The sequence below is a fragment of the Ptychodera flava genome, chromosome 19 (assembly GCF_041260155.1).
Source record: "Ptychodera flava strain L36383 chromosome 19, AS_Pfla_20210202, whole genome shotgun sequence".
NCBI classification, from domain to species: Eukaryota; Metazoa; Hemichordata; class Enteropneusta; family Ptychoderidae; genus Ptychodera; species Ptychodera flava.
In genome coordinates this window covers 27,041,296-27,063,719 of record NC_091946.1, presented here as the reverse complement: position 1 = coordinate 27,063,719, position 22,424 = coordinate 27,041,296, and the positions used below count along the sequence as shown (strand labels likewise).

Sequence of the window (22,424 nt, the reverse complement as noted above, 5' to 3'; positions counted from 1 at the left end):
TATTGGCTACCAATGGAATGAAATCAATGCACTGTAAGTTACTACATTTTGTCTATTATGCACACTGCATATCAAGTAGTCTGTGAATTTGGTACGACCTTTGACATGCAAGTTATCCTGTAGAAAATACTAACCTTGCAATATCTGCATCGAAGGAAGACACTGGTGGGTTGAGCCTTTGGTATCTTCTGATGAAAGCATCTTTCTGGATTTCCCAGATCTCACGGTAACTGTGGGAATACAAATGCACCAATGTTCTAAATATGATCTCCGAAGTCAAGCGAGTTAAAGCCGTACCTAAATATTCAATGCATCTTCAGAGAAGCAGCTAACAATGTTCACACATGATTCTGTGACTTACTGCAAGATTTACTGCAAAGGTAAACTACCGTCCCTGTAGGACCAATGTATTGCAACACTTAAACTGCATAAATCTGAACTGCGATCAGACAAGAATGGAAATGATACAGTACTACTGGATTATTGTAACCATCTTGTGAATTCATTTTCAGAATGATGACTGCATCTATGATTGAAAATCTTCAGATATATCACTGACACTTTTCTCTGACATATGCCACTAAGATCATGTATGGTTTATCTTACCTATCCCATGTGGTCAAGTAGTTTTGTAAATGTGTAGCATTGGACTGCATGCCAGCATTGATGGTGTTCTGGATCTTTTTGGTCTCATCGTCTTTCTCAATAACCACATAGATTGGCTGAAATGAACAATGACATGGCTGTAATGGTTGCAGAATACCGTATCACAAGTCAGGACACAACTGACACATGACACACAGTCTTAAAATTTTACAAAACTAACCAATTTCATTCTAGACTAAAAATACATCACTGGCATTCAAATTTACAATTCACACACTTGGCAACTGATTTTACGTTGAATATGGTACCTATAAATGGTTTGACCACATGCAGAAAATTGTTCTTCAGCACAGACTTTGTACAGAGTGGAACTGTTTGTGATTTTTTTGAATTTAGCTACCTCTTTTGTTGATCTTCTTCTTGTGAGCAGATCTGGAAGTCTTTGGATGGATGAGATGGCAACCGTTAACAGACTGCTGGTGTTGTTCACTATATTGGCTAGTTTCTTCAGTGTTGGTGAAAATTCAACCTGTATTCAAATTAACAAGACAGAAACCGTGAAGATTTACACATGCAGAAGTTAGCTCTTGATACTTAAACATGCAGGCTATATCAATGGCTCAAACAATTCTTTTTTATGCCTTTTCGAAATTCCTTCAATGGCCAATAAACTGTCCCTTTATAATTATGCATGGCCGGTAAAACATCAAGATTGTTATAACAGAAGAGAATTTTATTTTCTTAAGTAATGCAGACATCACAATGCAAACTAGAAAACTTTTGGAAATTTAGAACTCTAATAATGTTTTAACTTGAAATATACTGATCTATACTCTACCTTCACATTTCAATGTGAGGTCAAACTGACATTTACTCTCAGCTTGGACATGACACTGTTGGTTACCTTATCTCCTTCAAGCACGACCTTGACTCTGAACAATGGATTTGGTGAACTCTTGCCGTCCCCATTGATAGCTCTGGACAACTCTTGCAAAGACCACTTCACATTCAACCGGAAAGCTTCCTCTACCATTCTGTCCATCTTTTCTGTGTACCTGTACCAGTGATTCTGGACCTGGTAGAAGGAGTGTAAAGAAAAAATTAATCAGACGCAAAGCAAAAGCCAAATGTGATTTTAAAAGCTTGCAATGTCATGTATCTGATATTTGTACAATAAGTGTTTTTTCAAAAGGATGTGTAAACACAAGAAAACATAAAACAAGAGGAAATACTCATTCACATGCAGCATTATTTTTTCGGTAAATTTTATCCAGATTCCCTCATCATGTTCCCTAATCATATAAAAGTGCAATCATGTTAGAAAACATTAGAAATACTACAAGGGTTCCAACACTGTACTACCTATGTTCCCAAACTTTAGCAAACACTGACATGTGTACAGTCCATATTCACTACAAACTTGTCCTCCAACATAAATGCGGGTCTGGCAATGCTTACACGCAAATCATCCACTGCAAATGTACATACACATACTGGTATATTGATGTTTGGTTTTTATGTTTTGTATATATATTTATCAAGGTTTATTAAACTAGATTATCAGCTTGGCCATCTTGTGGCATTTCTACATTAAAAAAGCATTTTATCAGTGTATCAATCCAATTGCATTGACTGAATTCCACCAAACTCAGAGATGGAAACATAAAAATCACCTCTTGTCCATCTGTTCTGAAAACTTCATATGTGTGTCTCATTGTGCTGACTATTTCATCATGTATGATAGCTAGTCTCTTCTGGATGTTGTTACGATGTCTGTGTTGCTCATCTTCAAACTCTAGATTGTCGTAGACTCTCTTTCCATCGATCTTTATCAGCAGCATCTCACTGATCCGCTTGCAGTTCCTTGAGATGGTCAGATTGGCTGTCTTGTAGTCATCCACTATTGCTTGCACCTAACGGACAGTCAGACATAAGTGTTTCATGATTTTAATACATGGAGTGCAAATGTATCAACCATATCTACAGGAAACTTAGCAGCTTTTGAAGTTACTTATTCTGTGTGCTTTAACTTCCTGCTGAAAAACTTACAGTTGCATACACTGTTTTGGTAGTTGAAAGGTCAACCCTTTGAGTTCTGTCATTTTTCCAACCAAAATTTTGTGCAACATTTTACCAATTTTCATGAATTTTTCTGTAATTTTTTTGATAAGTTTGGACCAAATGGAAATTACATTCCAATGGCTACAGTTCTTTCATCAAAATTTTGGCAAAAATGACTTTGGTGTTCAAAGGGTTAACCACACCACTGATAAAATTTTCATTCCCCATGTGAAAAGTCTTGGAAGCCCACCACCAAGATGAGTTTGTCTAGCATTGCATTATCATAAATAATAGCCCTTGCATTATCATAATAATAGCCCATGCTACATACAATGTATATATCCTTCATATACAAAAAGATTTTATTATATGGAAGACGAACAAGAAAGATCTTATCATCTACGTAAACAAACAGGATGTGGTTCAAAGAACATCTTTCTTGGATACTTCAATAGTGAATTATTACTTACCTTGCCGGCATGAAGTCTGCACTCAGCCACAAAGAAATCAGAGATACCCTTGGAGGCCCAAGTCAGCTTTGTTAGACCCGGATGGATCTTCTTATCCAGGAATCGTATTCTTTCCCGGAATAAGCCTCTTTCTTCAATGGATAATGCTGCTATGATTCTGTGAGGAAAAGAGAAGGAAGTGTGTCATTACAGCGAGATTATCATGGGAGCTAGGTTTGCTTTGTTGTATCCATTTCAATGCAGAGTTTTGACAGCTAAGAATGAAATACAAACCTGCTTCATGAAATAGATTTTCAACGTCAAATAGTGCGTGTATTTACAACCTGTTGTCAACATACTTATGATGAAGTAGTTAGATGGGCACTGGAATCATTTACATTGTTGATGTGTGTTTCTCACAGTAACATGTATAACAGTGTCACATAAATGTTCCAAAGGGCATATAAGTTTGAGTCTGTACAACAAATAATCTGGTGCTGGTCTAGGAATCTTGACAAGACCGCGTACACTTTATAGAAATAACAGTCATTAAAAACTATCTACTGTTGATTGACCAATCAGAGTGCTCAATTCAGGGTGTTTTATTTACTAAAGCCTAGGTCACCAAATTCCAGAAACGAATGACAGCGCCGTAGTAAAGTACTGTCCAATCAAAAGTGAACAATGTCATATTCTGTAGACATCTGGTACGTTTTTTCCCTAATATTCAAATTTGGTAACACAGCGGGAAACCAGCTGCAACACAAAATCTGCTGTGGTACAAACATAAACTAATGTGCCCTAGGGCATTTATAGGATGTTCCATTACACTGGAAGGCTATTTCACAAATAAAAGTTTTAATTCATATCCTAAACATGTTACATTGACAAAGGGGACGGTTGATGTAAACACATTGAAAACGAAAATATATCAGTTAGGGGCGATAGTTTTTAAGTCGGATAAAACCCTCGTACTCGGGCTCTTCTGGTATATAAAGTCCAACCCTACGATAAAATGTCTCGGCCTGCGGCCTCGACATTTTATCGTTTGGTTGGACTTTATATACCAGAAGAGCCCTCGTACTCGGGCTTTATCCTATACTTTAAAGGACCAGTAGCTGTCATTCTTGATGATTTTTTTTCTTTGTTGGTATTGTCAACTAGTTTCTTGTTCTACTCTCTAAAGCATGTTGTTGCAGAAACATGATATTCAGCTTGTCAACTCAGCCTACGAAGAGTGCATTGTTATTGTTGACATGTGAATTCTGGCCAACACAAAGTAAAGCAATGATTGTGCATTTTATATTACGTACAGATGCTGTTTGAGTTGGTGTTTCAACATAGTTTGGGGAGTAGAACAAGAACTTCCTGTTGACTTACAAAACAAAAATAGTGAAAAATCATCAAAAGTTACAGATAGTGATCCTCCTAAATTTACAAATAAAGTGTTCAAGTGTAAAGATACCAGATACACAAGACAGTGGCCTTACCTGTTGTAGTCTCTGACCACTAGAAGTACACTCTCTCTGAGAGTACGAAGATCTTCTCTCTTCTGATACACTTCTGTCACATAGTGGGGGATTTCAAACATCAACTTCTCCCAGTAGTAGATCTCGTTAAACAACTTCAGTAGACTCCTGCCAACATGGTGAAGAAAACACAGTGTTTAGTCAAACCCGAAAGGATCTCCTAGTCTAGTCAAATATTCTTTCTTGGGGAATATGTTGTATGGCTGTCTTCACTTACATTGGTGTCAAAAGAAAACACACAACAACATCTTTGTTGCACACTCTGTGGGTGGGTTAGGGTTTGCAAAGTTAACATACACTGTATTAATACATTCAAGAGTGCAAAAGTCTGATCCTCTGATCACCTGCAACATACACAATCATCATAATTTCATCTGTGAGTTTGTCCATGGAAAATTACCGAGATCAATATGCATGATTTTAATTTTGACCTTTTTCACTCCTCCTCAGATAAAATATGAAAATAATGAGCACTGACAAACATAACTGCAGGATAAATTTAAAATGGAGTATGATGAATCTCTTTCTTACATTTGGAAACTATAATAATAGCACAGTTCAGACTTACTTGTCAAAGTTCATGTCTAGCATAGCTTGTCTCTCCATGCTCCTACATAAGAGTGGCTTATCCAGCAATTTGATAGAATCCTTGTCCACGGTCTGCGTCCATTCATTGAATGTTTTCCTGGTGAACTCATCCAGGGCTATTGCCAGTTGGTTGTACTGTTCCCTGGCCTCATCTCCGGCGCCGATTTGAGGAAGGAAGTATGCCTTGTTCAAGACCTACAGGAAAGCCAAAAACAACAAAGTTTGGCTACTTCGAATCTCCCTTGTGCAAAATATTGCATTATTGAACAATGTGTGTATTTCAGATCACAGACTGTACGTCATAGGGTAGAAAAATTTGGACCGTCCAATTTTCAGTTGGCATTCACTGAGCTAACCACTGATATCCCTGCTATTTGATTTACTGGCAACATGCAGGGTTGTGCAAGCATGCAGCTTGTTGATTGGCTGAATATCATTGACATCAACAAATCATTTTAAAACAGCCAATCATCTTCCCAATAGCCTTAGTTTTAGACTGCTTACCCCTTTGAGTGCTGTAATTTTTTTGATTTTTTTTTCAAATTTTTTTTTATGAATTGTTCAGTGATTTTTTTTTATAATTTTGGACTAAATGGACATAACATATCACAGGCTACACCTTTTTATCAAAATTTTGGCAAAAATCTGAAAAAAATTTACTGGGATATATTCTTTAAGTTACTGATATACCAGTCAGTTATAACCTTCCAAGCAGTGTGCACATCTCACCTCCATTGATCTGTCAATACGTCTCTTCAGTGATCTTGCCCAGTGAGATTGGCCAGCAAATTTGGGCATCATTGGTCCAAGATCTGGACTTTTCTTGGTCATCTCTTTCTTGACCAGGTTCAGTTCTTCGTTGAATAGGGCATACACCTCGACTGTCTTCTTGTCTATCGTTCTTCTAATAGCCTGTATCAGAGAGCAACGTGAATTTATATCAGTCTGTGTTACTGTTGCAACACACCACACATATAGTGTCAAGGTTCTTTTCATACTCATGGTTAAATATTTCAGCATGGCATTTTTGTACACTATGTTGGAGAGCAGCACCATGTAGCCTATCAGCGTTGACAACTTAATATTTGTATTCTCAGTACACTCACATAGTCTTGTGTACCAGTTGACAAAACACTGACAGATTGATATAACATACTGGAGATCTTGTCACATGGTATACAGAATATCAAAAACGGTAGTAGAAATTGTACCTAAGCTCTCCAGCCTTGTAAGAATTGGCTGGAACACATGTGATTATGAAATAAATTAGCATTATCAATGTCACATTAATTTCTAAAGACATGGTATATCCATTGATGACAGAGTAGTTACATGCATCCATGTTTTGAAGGACAAAAGGGTACACCTCTAAGTTTATTTGTATATGGTCTAAAGTTTGGGTTCATACCTCTCTTGATGCTAGGTGCATAAAGACATCCAAGATCTCAATTGCTTGTTCTACTGTGGTCACAGTCTCAAAGGCTGATGTTATCACGTTCTGCATCATCACTTCTAAGTCCTTGATACCAGCACGGAATCTATAACCAAGAAAATGGAGGGTGAAAATTATTAATTGTATCAGAGAAAGAGGTCAGGGGAGGAGGTTATTTTGTTATGACTGGATGGTGACAGTGGTAACGCCGTTGATGATTATGATGATGGTGGTGGTGGTGGTTATGGTGATGATGATGATGATGATGATGATGATGGTGTTAATGATGATGTTGATGATAATGATGATGGTGCTGCTGATGGTGCTGACGCTGATGACGATGATGATATGTGATGATGACGACAATGACAAAGATGATGATAATAACAATAATGATGACAACAGTGTTGTTTATTATGCTATGACGATGACGATGATGATAATAATAATCATGATTATTATGATGATTATGATAATTGTCAATATTTTAATCATTGTGTGATGATAATAATACAATGACTATCAAGATAAAAGTTGGCTATAAAAACAAAAACTACTTCATTCTTACCTATTATAGTCATCATGCCATGTGGTTGCCTTGACATCCAAGATTGTGTTCTTGACATCTCTGAGAATTTGCAGATTCTTGTCAAAGGTTCCTTCAATTTCTAACAGGCTACGAGCAATCTCCGGCCCTCTCTGACCTGCAAAGCTAGGCATTGGTTTCTTGTTGCCATCTTCCATCCTGGCAAAGTGAGTCTGGCACTCACATACCTGACAAGAACATGGATTAAATGTTGTCATAAAGTTCATTACAATTACACTTTGTTGAAACAGTCCAATCAAACTTGGCAAATGTAAAATGTTAATATTATTTCTACATTCACACTGGACATCCATGGTCTCTTTGGCATACTGAGTCCATGGGCACATTGTATCATTTTTATTCAAGAGTAGAACCATTATAGATGGTTTGTATGTATTACAGCATATGTACAAGGTGTAAATATAATTGACCATGTCCCTATCACAGGGACAATTGCCAGAAGATTCATATAATTTCAAAAGAGTTGAACTTTATGTTCAAATGTACATTATAGATTCCAAAGCCCAGTCTGGGAAATTTTGAAAACTTTCATGCTTTCATAATTTCACTGCCTTGGCACAATTTAGCATTGTGTCGAGCACTCAACCTTTCAACCACCAAGATTGAGCCCAAACTCAATGTTATATATGGTGAGTGTGGACCTGTTTACTGGGAATTGGCAGTACAGAGGTTAATTAAGAGATGTAAGCATTAGTGAAGCTACCAAAGTCAATGGAATTAAACAATTAATGATTTCATGAGGTTTACAGATTACTTACTCTTGAAGATTGAAATGTTGTTAAGTAACTTATATATCTAAGATGAAAAGAGAATCGATTACTCACCTCTAGAAGGTCTTTGCATCTCTGTACAAATGCATCCACTTGCGCAAAGATGCTAGTTTGGTCCAAAACCCAACCTTCTTTCGAAAACTTGTGATGCATGGCACGGACCTGAATATCACAAATTGACAGAAATTCAGCATTGTTGCAACAAAACATCCATCGAGGCCTTTGTCGTTCCTTTTCAATAATCCATTTTTATCAGGGATGGCAATCTATTCTGCATATTGTGTCACCACTTTATTTATTACCACACTGACTCTCTAGATTCAGCACACAGCAAAGAACTGGTTTTATAGAAGACCGTGTCATTTATTATACACAGTGCATGATGCACACTCTGGGAACACACAATCAACACCATGCAAATCTTACTGATTTTTATTTCTGTAAGCATGTCACATCAGTCAGATGATAACTGCTTGATTTCCTTTTTCATCCACATAATTTTTTATGTTTGCACACCTTGCGCCATACTTATGAATATTCATATTAACAGAGGATAGATACAGTCATTCATGTTCATGTGTGTTCATTCCCCATTGAATATCATGCCATGTGGGGGCTAGGCTAGAAAGCTACTCACACAAGGCACAGTGACGTGTGTGCAGAGTCTACACACACACTAACGATAGTCAATAGGACATTTACTTTGTGAGGTTCACCTGTGCGATCACAGCAGGGATGTAGAAAATTTTGGTTACAGGTGGCAAAAATAAAAGTACAGGCAGTTACAAGTAGTGTATATATGCACATTAAGTTTGTGCAAAATGTCCTGATTTTTGACTAAAATTTTCACAGCTGGCAAATTTTAGCTGACAACCAGTTGTTTTTGCCAGCTGCTGGCTATTTTCCACATCTCTGCACAGTAGCACAAAAAGATACAACGCTATATGGACAAAAATATGAACAAAACGACATTCAGTGGTACATGTACGTACCTACAAATAATGACATTCCTATCCCACAGGTTCTGACAATCAATGAATGTCTATTTCGCTAGGGATGCATGGTAGTAAACCACAAGAAATATATGACAGACTGACAGTTTTCTCTGCAAAATACTGACCTGTGCGTAGGTTTCCTTCCAAGACTTACAGCATTCAATGCTCTCATTGAGACTTCGCATGCTGGAAATGACATACCCATCAAAAAGTTTCTCCAGGGAGATTTCCTTGCAGCAACGGCGGATAATTTCATTACTGAACTGTAATGTAGAATTACCAATTTAAGAGACATTCTCAACAACACAGAAATAAGATCATTGCAAACAACAGCAATATTTTATTTATATTGATAAATCTATTTGATATTAAAAACTGATAATGAAAGCAAAATTTTACTTTTGCATTCACCTTTTTTGGCTGCATTATCTTCTTCAGACAAAGAACAACAATTTTCAAAAGAAAAACATGTGTCGACTATAGGCTTAGTTTATGTGTACCATTTAGGATATTCTTTTTTGAACTAGGTCATATGAAGATGATGTAGTATTGCTGGCCGACACACTTGGTTATAAGATAAAATTACCTTTCTGAAGAGTCCAGTCAATCTCTCTCTGCTGTGGTAGTGCTCTGAGTGAACCCAGATGAAGCGTACTAGGTTGATGAGTTTGGTCAGCATCTGGGGGATGTCCTTGGGTCTGGCTTGGGCCAGCTCCTCACACGGTTCTTTCAGGATGGATAGGAATTTCAGATTGCTTTGTGCTTGTGCTGAGCCGTCCTGAAGAGTGAAAATAAAATGACGATTGTTTGTGATATGATATCCTGCTAAATGTCTAAATCATTGTGATTTCAGAAGCGGTGGACTTTCATGGAATTTCCTTGAAAAAAGCCATTCCATACTACTGATTGGGCATTGCAAGGACTCAATGGAAGCCATGGAATGCATGCAGAGCAATATTCATATATAATTCAACACTGTTGGCTTGTTTTAAATTGCATGTTGTTTTGTTTTTGTCAACAACGAAATAAATGATGTCAAAGAATAATAAACAATGATTTACATGTAAAATCACTTGTTATTTCATGAAATTTAACTACATCAATGGCGAAATCTATTTGAGATCAAGAGGTTAATGCCTGGTACCACATTTAAGTCTAGCAGTGCCGTCGTGTAGTCTTATGGTCCTGTTTTACAGCAGAAAGCACCCAGGGGACAGATATTCAGACTCTCAAATTTTCACAATACTTTTCTGATCTGCTTCTTTTATGAATGCTCATTTTTAAAGCTCCTGGAGTAAATAAAATTCTGTTTTATTTTTGTGAAAATTAAAAATTCAATTTTTCCCACAAACTGAACGCAGGAATGACAACCAACTTAGGGTAACTTGTTTCCATAGTACTAATATTTGCATGGTGACCCCTATGTTTACTCTTGATTTTTAGAAAGAAAGTTTGAAAGTTTCTATGAGGAAATCTTGGGCAAAAGTTTCAGTCTTTTCAATGGCGCAAGGTGTATACTACCTTTAATCTTCAGTTCCATTAATTGTGCATATATGATAGAGAACAAAAAGCTACCATACCTGGATTTGCTTGGCAAGTTTCTTGAAGGACTTTACATAAGACGACTTGGCCAGTTCCAGGATATTTTCAATCTTCTTGATGCCTTCTTTCTCAAGCTGTGAGCTGATACCGGAAAGATCTTCACACCTCATCCTCCAGAATTCAATTTCTTCCAGCGGGCCAGAGTTCTCAGCTGTTTCAAAGGCATCCTGGTTTGCCAGGACTTCTTTGATCTGTCTTGTCCAGTGAACCATAGAAGCTGCAGATGACAGAAAATCACAAAGCATGTTCAGAGATGTGCATCTTCTTCAAGATTACTATAATATCAAACAATGTATGGGACTATATTATAGAAAACGAAGGGTATAAAATGTATGTGCTTCAAGGTGGTTTTTTCACACATAATTACTCAGCCTGGTTATGAATTTTGAGTTCAGAGTAGAATTGAGCAAGTTGTAAGTATTTTATTATAAATGCACGGTTAAATGCACAAACCAGACAAGAGGCACCTTATTTAGGTGTAATTGCACCAGTGCTATTAAACAATGGTTTAGCAGTGAAGGATCATTTCATTAACATCAGTAAATCCTTTCCCTAACTTCATCATGATAAAATTTTACACTTGTTCCACAATCGTATTAGTTTGTATACACTTATACGACATAATTTTAATATTACATTGGTACATAATAGTTTGAGAACCATAGGCACCTGTTTTGATCATACATTACTGATACTGCAATCAAATCTCAGGCTTCTCTGCGAGGGGATTGTAGGGGTGGGCCACCCCTCTGTGTTTGAAACAATCTACGTATTGTAATGTAAATTAGTCATTCCTCTGCTTTTCAAACAGTGGAGAAATCTGAATCGTATATGAAATGCATGCACGGTGTCCTTTTGATTCTGTCACTTTGATTCTGTCACAAAAAGTGTTTCCAACACAAAATATTTGTATTTTGGAACAAGTAAGCCAGAAATATGAATATGAGCAATCTTTACTTTCTAGTCTTTGGACGAGTTCCTTGTCTTTGGCTGCTCTTTCTGGTGATATATGGAGGCCCTCATTTGGAATGTACAGCACTGTGTGTCCTTGCATTTTGTAATGAGTATCTGTGAGACTGGCCATAAACCTGTGCAGCTGTGCTGAGAAGTCATTTTTGATACCTGAAGGAAAGACATGTTAAGGAATGTACAGAACAAAACGACAGCAAACCTTTCCACAATTTTCAATGTTAAACTGCTTGAGTTTAGAAATTTGAAATCTTCCCATGGGCTCAGCAAAATAAAACAAGATATACTAGGATACTTGGAATGGAAAACATTTTTTTGGTAAGTTGACTTTCATCAATCAATCCTGCTTACAGTAGAACTAATCATAAAAAGATTTATGAGATTATTGACAACAGAATAAAGAAATCCATGAGAGGGCTGAAGACATTTGAATTGGCCTTAGATTTATGGGGGAAAACTTGATTCATGAAAATTCTTTATTACGTTTTTTTCTGTATTTTTTCACAGGGGTTTTGCCAAGCATTTCTGATATCTCACAGCCCCCGGCTGGTCATGCACCAGTGTGGCCTGGCTTAGCAAAAGCCAGTGTAGCTGAGTGCCTCAGCAAAATGGCAAAGCCAGCGAGAATACACCAGCTCACTGAGCTAGGATACCCCAGTGACAGTGTTTGGCCAGCGAGAGGCTGTATGAGAGTCTAGCAACAATAGTGTTTGGTATATGCTAGTTGCCTTTATATGAGCTCAAACAAACCTCACATTAACATAAATTTTACAGCTGCAGTATTGATGAGTTTCAAGTCTCGACAGAAATTATGATTGAGATGCATTCACTTGATTAATGACAGTGTACATTATGAGCTGACGTAGTGCATCACTAACCAACAACAAATCAATCATAATGTTACAGTTCAAAAAAAACTTCAAACTTGGTACTTTACACTCTGATAGTGTAAGTTGTCTAAGACAAATAGCAATAAAATCTCTGACATGGGACTATAGACTTTCAAAACTCCTTGTCTGACCAGCAGACAGAGTTTGGTGCACAGAAGAAATTCAAAAGTTTTAGCAGTTCAGTAGCAAAGGATACTGTCTGGCCACGACTTGTTCTCGATGAATATCGGTGAATAAATTCCATGCATCAGCCTGAGCAGACTCTCTATGTGTCCAGTGTGTACAGTTCCATACTGCACACATTTCAAGAAATTGTCTGCCGTGATTGTATTGGTCTCAGCCCTGATGAAGTAGCAGAGCTCCTCGACGGGCTGCACGGGTATGCAGCTATCGGCAACCAGTCCATTGAGTGGATCCAGGTATACTACCAGCAGTCTGTTGGCTCCGTTGGACTGGAGGAATTTATTGATGGCCACGTCATGTTCATCCTTCCACATATCAGGAACCACGCCTGTCAGGATCACTCTGTCCTTCACAAGAATTTTCTGCCAGAAGAGAGATTTTTGTTGACATTGCTATTCAAGGTGATAACAAACAATAAAGGTAGCCTTCTGAAAGTTCCATTTCCTTCACTATCAAATGCACAGTAGAAGCAAAACTACAAACTTTCTGTGTCAAAACTTATGAAAGATGGAGGAAATCACTTTTGAATATGCATAATAAAAGTTTTTTAATTTCCTTCTTTCAAAACTTTTGAAACCCTTCTTTCAAATGAAAATTTTTCTTTAAGGTAGAACGCACCTTGGGGACAGACATTGGGACTCTCGAACTTTTACAATTCTCTTCTGATATACCACATGTGGGGGTTCATTTTAAAGCTCTTGGTGAAAGAAAACGTTTCAACGCCTTAGTTTTTCGAAATTCAATTTTTTTTATTTTTCTTCATAGAGTTAACACAGGGATGGCGGCCATTTTGAATTTCTAATATCGGTAAATCTTGGGTAATTTGTTTCTCTAGTACAAAAATTTGCACGGTGACCCCCTATTTTTATTCTTGATTTTGAAAGAGAATGATTGAAAGATTCCTTGAGGAAAGTTAGAGCAAAAGTTTAAGTCTTTCACTTTCGAGGTGCATATTACCTTAAGAAGAATTTCTCCAAAAATTATTGTGAAGTAAAATTCTATTGTTACACGTTTCCCGCATTGTAAATAGGCCTTCTCCATAAGTTGAGCACCCAAAAGCAGAAACCAGATTTGAGTGAGTGACGTTGAATAAAATTTGGAGACAGAGACAAAGCCATAATGAGCATATGTCATGGGCGTACATCTTTGTAAGACCAGTGACATGCCAAATATTTAAACTGTTTAACAGTTTTACAAAATATGATTCTACAATGGTATGATCAAATGTTTACACTGTGTTTTTCTTTATGTAATTTTCATGGGTTTTTTATCTTTATTTTGGCACAGGTCATCTACTCACCAAATCTACAGGTTCAGGGGAAGGCTCCCGGGGTTCATCTCCAGCCCCATCAATCTCTCCATTCTCATCGACATTGGCCAGTTCGCCTTCACCAGCCAATACAAGCTCACCATTGACTAATGATGTATGCTGTTCCCCTCCTTCACCTGTTGTGCTAAACTGACCTAAAAGAAAACATCAAAATAAAACACAAAAGTTACTTTCTCATTTTCACCATTACAATATATCCGTTTTAATCTTGCAATTCTGTACATTAGTTATTTACATTCTTTTCATTTCACAGAAAAATATATTTTTTGAATCTCTGAAAAAAGGAGGAAATAAACTACTGACATTGGCTTTATAAGAAAATGACACTTTCAATGAGATACGTGAGTACACTTGAATTGTTTTGTACTTTTGTGTTAATGTTTTTGAATATTGAAGTTGTCGAGTCAGTTATGACACCAAAAGAAACATAAATTTCCATAATTTTGCAAATTCTTGATAAAAGTGCTATTATCAATTAAATCTGAAGACTTAACAGATATATCAAGAATTACCAGTACATAGAACCACTACTATTAAACAAATCATGTTGTCTTCCAATCTATAACGGGACTGCATTTTGCTTATCACGCTTTCAGGGTATATAGACAATTTAATGTCAGTATTCAGTATGCCATTGGAATAAGTCTATCAGATTGTACATTCATAGGTTCAAAAAAGGATTGAGAACTTATAATCAACAATTGGATTGGGTCGCCCCTAGATCTTGATTGAAATTATTCCTACCTGATACTCTTGAAGACCTGGAGCCTGCTCTCGCTGTCCCAACTTCAGATCCTTCACCGATCTTGGAGACCTCCGGGCTGTCACTCTGAGTACCGCCACCACCTTGCTGGCTGGCAACATCTGAGGGTGCTGGCGTTGCATTCTTCACTGAACCAGCTGTAGCTACTTCACCTTGTTCTGACATATTTACAATTTATATCTGTAGAGAAAAAGTGACACGTTCAGACTTACGCTGGGAATAGATTTTGGGAAAAGTCACAGCAAGTCTACGAATAACTATTGCACAACTGATGCCTACTTTTATGAGATTTTCTTTTATGAGCTGAATTTGATGGATGTGGACATATAGCACGGTATTTGATGATTCTCTTTATGATTTTACAGCTGATTCAATGTCCATTAAACCTTAAGAATTAATTATTATGAAACTGGCAATGAGCTCCCCATCCAACTTTTCCGATGTCTGTCTGAGAACAAATTTGTCCATTTTGGTGGATATGGTTCATTTCCAGCAACCATGACTGTGGTGTGAACTTTAACGTAGGCTTGCACTGGGCAGTCTCGTTTTCTCTTTACTCATTTGCCACCTCGTTCTACCCTGCTGAACTCAATCTCCATGATTGAAGACTAAAGAAAGATTAAAAGACTAGAAAAAACTAGAAGTATACTTAAAGTTTTAAAAAGTGCCATGCGCAAGTTTAAACGTTGACTGTATATGGTTTTGTCTACAGCAGTCATTAATGTGTCCACTCCGTGACTCTACAACGAAGCGATTTCAGCTGTACCATGATATCGATTTCTTGGCTGCGGATTACGTAGTGCACAATAAGGCACACTGTGTCGCATATAGTTAGTTGCATGTTCAAAATTATACCGAAAGCAGTATATTCTACGTTCAAAATGATATAAATGGTTTGCAAAACACAAATTATAACCTAAAACCTGTTGCTGACCGGAATCAACGCAAGGAATGCAACAATGAATGGAGTTCCCTTGACCAAGTTTGCTCAGACTGTGGAATCCAAGATGGCGATCAGTCAAAACAAGTTGCACGCACGGGCTACAGACACCGCAAAATATAGTTAAACACTTACCTACAATGTTAATTTTTACAAAAGCGTATCTTTCGGTGTGTAGTTATGCCATCTGGTACAAATATTTCTACCGAAAGGTTGTTGAAATCGAGCAAAATCAAGGCAATCGTACCCGCTCGAGCAAACGTCGACCTCTTAGCAACGCTACTTAGTAACGAAACTTACCTGTCCCTGTCGTCGGTGGCGCTGTATAGCGCGCGGACAATGACCTTCTTACTGCATGTGGATTATACCTGCAAGCACTATCCATGTCCCTGCACCACAGTCCCTCCCTTTGGTGGAGGGATTGTACACGAAGATCGATAACAAAACTGACTCAAGTGTTGCTGTACATGTATAATCTCCGTTGTGTATGTTTGCATTTTTTGTTTTTGCTCAAACACTTTGTTTGTATTATTAAGACGATAACAAGTAACATGTTACACTTGGGTGAAAAAAACATGCTGTCAAGTCGGTGAATTTCTAAATCTTTTGTAATAGTCTCTCTTGTGTCTCTCTTATTTCACACAAACCTATTTTGACTTTGGCAGCCTAGACCAGGTTTTCCTTGCGATTAATTGAACACGTTATCTTTGAGTCTGCACAGTAGTGAGTTAGTTTCTGCCGGATTCACACAGGTGCAGCCAACGAACACTGCACTTTTAAAGGGGTCTTTACTATGAAATTATATATTGTGCATGACAAGTAATGTGAACTGACTAATTTTAAGTCATTAGGGTAATTGATTAGCTGTTCATAATTTGCCCTCCCACTGAAAATTTTTTGACTTACCCTCCCCACTCAAACTTCATTTTTTACCCACTCCCCACTTATTTTTGCCTGTTTCCCCTCCCCACTGTCAATTCTTGAAGCTCCCCTGCCCTGAGGCAAAAAAGACTTGCCGATATCCCTTGCCCTGCAAAAAAATTCCCCTCAAAATTTTGTCATTCCATTTCCCCAGCAGACATGAAGCTACCTTATCCTGAGATGAAAAATATATTGTCGATTTTCCCCTGCGCTGTGAAAAAATTCCCCTGAAAACTAACATTCCCCTGCAGACATCATACAGTACCCCTCTCCTCGTTTTTCGCAAAGCCCTGTCCCCTGGACAATCAACTGATATCTGCCCTCTCCGACAAAAAACATAAAATTTGCTCCCCTGCTACCTAAAAACATGTCCCCTCCCCAAGCAAAATTATAATTTCCCCTGCCCTCAAACATTGCTCCTGGAATAGCTTTTTCGATGAATAGCTCCGTTGGCTGCACCTGTTCACAGTCCCTCGTGGGCTATTCAGCTCTGGGACTATTCGCCCCATAGACGAGTGTACATAAGCGAGAAACAACCCAGTTGTTTCTCGCTTATGTACACTCGTCTATGGGGCGAATAGTCCCAGAGCTGAATAGCCCACGAGGGACTGTGGCCGGATTCACCGTTCGCGTCTGTGATTCCGGGAGAAACTCCGCTATATAGCATTCACCCCACTCATTGCGTTCACCCCAACTCACGCGTTTCACATGAAAACAGACCACAAGTTGTCGCGTTCACCCCACTCGCGGTCCCTCTACAAATCACAGACATCATAAACAAAGTCGATCATAATCGTAAAAATATTGCTTATGGACACATTCCTTCCAACAACAACATCATCTGAATGTTGAACAGTTTGCTCAATAGTGAGTGTGAACTGAAACAATTTATCATGGCTTGATCACTGTGTATCTACATCTGCTGCGCATAGATGTATTAAGGATGTGCATATTTTTTATGATTACATTGGGTCTGATCCACAGTCGCTCGAGAGCTATTCAGCTCTGGGACTATTCGCCCCATAGACGAGTACACAGAAGCAAGGGGTATTTCTCGCTTCTGCACACTCGTCTATGGGGCGAATAGTCCCAGCGCTGAATAGCTCTCCAAACGACTGTGGTCTGATCACTTCCCTCTAAATATAGTATGTAATCTTGAGGAACTTCAAAAATATGAGTTTACGCAAAATGACCCAACATTTAATAAAATTGATTGGTCATGTTCAGATGACGCCACTGTATGTAATTGTCATAGTTGTACCGAGCATACTTTAAGCGGCATCGATATCAGTCTTGATGCAGAGACTTTTGTCATGACCCTTCTTGTAGAATTCCTTCACACTTGATCAGTATTGATGAATTGTACAATGACATTGTAAATGCATTTATAGCGTTAGCAGCTTCACAAAGCATTTCTCCATCTGTTAAGCGTAATTCTCATAAGTCCGTTCCTGGTTGGAATTTATATTGTGTAAAAGAACATGATATTGTCTTTAATGCAAATAAGTCAAAGTGCATATTTGTAATGCCTAAGCAATGCAGAATCACTCGCATTCCTCATGTGTATTTAAATGGCTCAGTACTTACTTTTGTAAAGAAACATTTGTACCTTGGGGTTATGTTAAATGATTTAGGAAATGATGTTGATGATATTAAGCGACAGATGAGGAGTTTCTATGCAAGTGCCAACTCTTTGATTAGGACTTTCTATAAATGTTCTTCCTCAGTTAAAATATGTCTTTTCAAGGCATATTGTTCTGCTCTGTATTGTTCCCATCTTTGGAGTATTTACACTGAGAAATGTATCAATGATGTCAGAGTTTCATATAATAACGCTTTTAGAATATTGTTGGGTATTAGACACCGATTGAGTATTTCAGAAACTTTTGTCAGTCATTACATCATGACATTTCAAAGTAAACAACGGATGGCCCGTTCTAATTTTTACGTTCGTTTAATGGAAAGCGAAAATCATCTCATCGCAGCAACTTTATCTTTTGATATAATTCGACACAGCAACTTTTGGCGCAAGATTTTCTCAGAATGTTTTTAAACTTTATGTACTTGTGTTCCAAGTGAAGAGTATGTCTAGTTTTATTTTATTTTCTTGTAGAGGAAGTTTTTTTTGTGTGTGTTTTCCTCTGGTTTTATGAGTACGCTCTCGAATTAAAGAATAAATAAAGTAAATAAATTATCACTGAGGTTATACTGGTATAACAGCTCAGAGCAATTTACCCTGTATGCCAGTGTGGGACAAGTAGCGTCACCGGCAGTGCTATGCTATATGACCTTTGAACTGTAGACTGCTTAAAAGTTTCTCTACCAGTGGTGATGGAGATATATTCAGACTGACCTATTGTCTCCCTAGAACTGGTGTACTTGATGACTAGAAGTTACCTTTTACATGTCAGCTCATAGAATCATGAAACATAGATCAGAATATTACAACACATACCTCTTCAAAAGTTGAAGATCACTGGGATGATCATGTCATGACAGGTGACTCAATTGCATTGCATTTTTTTTTTTTTTTTTTTTTTTTTGATTTGTTTTATTTCACCATGGGAAAGGTTACAAGACACATCATACAGTGAAAGAATAGAAATGAATAATGGTAATAGCAAGTTACAACAGTGTTTGTCATCAAAATGTTTTAACATCCCTGGTGAGGACCATGGAAATAGTTCTTACAAACTAGTCAAGTCCATGGCCCAAATATACTAATAATGAGGAATAATACAACATGACTTTAAAGTGACGAAGCATTTAAGATAAATAAATGAAACAAGCACACAACAGAAATACATCGAGTGGCAGGGAGAAAAAAGAAAAAAAAATTGCATGGAAATAAAAGTCAAGGTAAAGGGAGTACAGAGTCGAAAATAAGTGAGACTATGTATTGTCAATTCATGTCTAGTAGATATTTCTTGAGTTGCGTCTTGAAGGAATGCCGATTTGTTAAGTTTTTGATGGTATGTGGAAGGGAATTCCAATGTTTTACTGCAGCATACTTGATATTATGTTGACTAATGGTAAGCTTCACTTTGGGTATAGGGAGATTTTCTTTAATCTTAGAGCGGGTATGATAGCTATGGGGTACCTGATCTTCAATATAATTATTTAAAGTACGAGCAAAACGGTTATTTTTAAGATCATAGAAAAAAATGCACATTTGATATTTACATAGTTTGAGAACATTTAGGATGTTGAATTGCTTGAAGAGAGGGGATGAGGGAGCATTATAAGTTGAAAAAGAAATAAGTCGGACAATTTTCTTTTGTAGACGAAAAAGGGGTTCAAGAATAGTGTAATAGGTGCTGCCCCAAATTTCAATGCAATAGCTCAAATGAGGGAGAATTAAAGTATTGTAGAGCAAAAGAAGAACACATTTTGGCACATAGTGTCGTAGCCGCGAGATGATGCCAACCAATGGGCTAATCTTTTTGCACACTTAATCTATGTGCGATTTCCAAGTTAAAGAAGGGTCGATAGCAACCCCAAGATAAATAGCAGAAGGCACTGCCTCTATAGGTGTGTTACCGACACCCAATCTGCCATCAACAGTAACAGATCTTTGGGGAGTTTTAATTATCATATAATTAGTTTTCTCTACGCTAATTGTAAGTTTGTTAGCATTACACCAATGACATACTTTTTCAAAGTCGTCATGTAAGTTATCAAGGTTTATATTATTAGTGTTAACGGATTTGAAAAGGTTCGTATCATCTGCAAAGAGGCGGAAATCAAATACATCAGTAGAATTGGTAATGTCGTTGATATAGAGAAGGAAAAGGATGGGTCCGAGTATGGATCCCTGAGGAACACCACATAAAACTCGTCTTGGATTTGATGAGGTGCCATCGATGCTGACTGCCTGTTGACGGTTATTGAGGTAGCTTTGGAACCACTGCAGGGGTAGTCCTCGAACACCATAATGCGACAATTTTTGTAACATAATACCATGGTCTATTGTATCGAACGCTTTTTTAAGATCTATAAAAATACCAAAGGTGATGAGACCCTGATCCATGTTATCGGTGATATCTGACACCAGATCAGCGAGGGCAAGTTTAGTATTGTAGTGTTTACGAAAGCATTTATTAGTCAATAATTGGTCCTTGACGACAGATTCTATCACTTTGCTGAGAACTGGTAAAATTGAAATCGGTCTATACTTATTAACATCAAGGGGTGAACCTTTTTTGTAGATTGGGGTGATTTTAGCCATCTTAAGTGAGTTAGGGAAACAACCTTTTGTGAGAGAGCAGTTGACAATATGGGCCAATGGGCTGGATATAAGGGATGCGGCATCCTTTATTAGCTGAGGGTGTAAGTATTATGCTGTGAAAAACAGTCTCTAAGTGATAGGCATAGAGATAAAAACAGAGACAATGGTATAGGTTTCAGTAAAATTTAATTTTTTAAAAATCTTACAGGTTAAAAATACACCAATATTTCATAAAAATTTAAAATGTCTACAACAAACCTGCACATTGCATTGCTCAAAAAACAAAACAAAACAAACAAATATACACAGATTCAAATGTGACACATAAAACACTCAAAACTTCCATGATCAAATAAAACACACTTATAAGTAGATTAAATCGGTGTCTTTGAACACATTACCACATGATTTTTTACCAGCTTAAAGCTGTAATCATCTTTCTTTACTAACACATCTGTTTTAACGCGAATTACCTGCATGAAATTTCCACGATTGGATAAGCAAACCTCTTTGTGTGAAATTCAAAGTGTCAGTTTTTATTTCAGAGGACATGTTCTCTCTGTGCATTCATTATTAAAGCTGCGTATGTCTCATCACAGTTATTGTACTGCATGTACTGAAGAGTGACATGAGATATAAATGCTGAATGCAAGAAAAAACGATAGAAAATCTGATTTAGTCGTTGAGGGCGTAATCTGCCCTCACCGGACTGGCGCAAAAGCGCTAGAAGCAATCACAAGCATGTCCTCACTTTTAGAATTATCCTGTACTCGTTGCAGCTGAAAACACAGGCTGAATGACCTCAGCTTTATCCTGAAATACATTATTTGCCAATAAAAAGCAGCAATTTTCTGTCACTGTAGAAAACTTTAACCATCAAAGTCAACCTTTAACATCAACCGATTCATACTTTCAGGAGGTGAACCCTCCAATGAACTTTAAAATCAAAATTACAGACACAAATTTAACAACAGCTTTTGCACAAATGAATATAACAACACCTAGAATCCATCAAAATATAAAACGAGAAAATTGAGAAAATTCTTACAGTGCAAGTAAGAAATACTCCCACGTGTTGCAACACTATCACAGTGTTCTAACCTGACCGATGAGTCCTTTCAGTTATTTGCGATTATCTTATTTCTTTGACAGTTTAGTAGAAGAGAATGCATAATCATGCCAAATGTGGTAAACATTTTACTGTTTTGATTAAAGTTTACTTCACTGATGTGAATATTGCAGTCTCAACATTGAACTACAGTATACTGTCATTGAAATGAGGAATTTATCATCAAACTGACTGGAATGATTTTCAGATTGATTCAAAATTTGCATACATTTTTAAAAATTTGCTCACTATCTTGAGACTTTGTTTGGAAATAAGCAACAAAACTTGTCCACTTTGACATTGGATCGACCTACCACACAAAGCTGATGATCTATCTCTCACTGTGTTTGACAGAATCCATTTGAATAGCTGAAAAGCTGTTTCTTAAATAGTCTCTTAAATCTCATGAAAGCATACATCCTTTCTAAATCTCACACATTAAGTACAGTACTC

General features: G+C 37.3%; 1 protein-coding gene across 1 annotated transcript in view; it reads right to left on the bottom strand.

Annotated features, from left to right (window-relative positions):
- The window catches only part of LOC139119117 (dynein axonemal heavy chain 2-like), a 78,657-nt gene extending 62,645 nt beyond the window's left edge, over nt 1–16,012 (bottom strand). The window contains 20 exon segments of the mRNA XM_070682760.1: nt 135–230; nt 607–722; nt 1,007–1,135; nt 1,511–1,681; nt 2,280–2,519; nt 3,138–3,294; nt 4,607–4,753; nt 5,214–5,428; nt 5,963–6,145; nt 6,642–6,771; nt 7,234–7,439; nt 8,097–8,204; nt 9,163–9,300; nt 9,624–9,815; nt 10,618–10,856; nt 11,597–11,761; nt 12,695–13,043; nt 13,982–14,145; nt 14,756–14,954; nt 15,850–16,012. Of these exon segments, the coding sequence (XP_070538861.1) occupies nt 135–230; nt 607–722; nt 1,007–1,135; nt 1,511–1,681; nt 2,280–2,519; nt 3,138–3,294; nt 4,607–4,753; nt 5,214–5,428; nt 5,963–6,145; nt 6,642–6,771; nt 7,234–7,439; nt 8,097–8,204; nt 9,163–9,300; nt 9,624–9,815; nt 10,618–10,856; nt 11,597–11,761; nt 12,695–13,043; nt 13,982–14,145; nt 14,756–14,939 (3,329 nt within the window). The 5' untranslated portion in view covers nt 14,940–14,954; nt 15,850–16,012.
- Nucleotides 16,013–22,424: the final 6,412 nt, after the last annotated feature.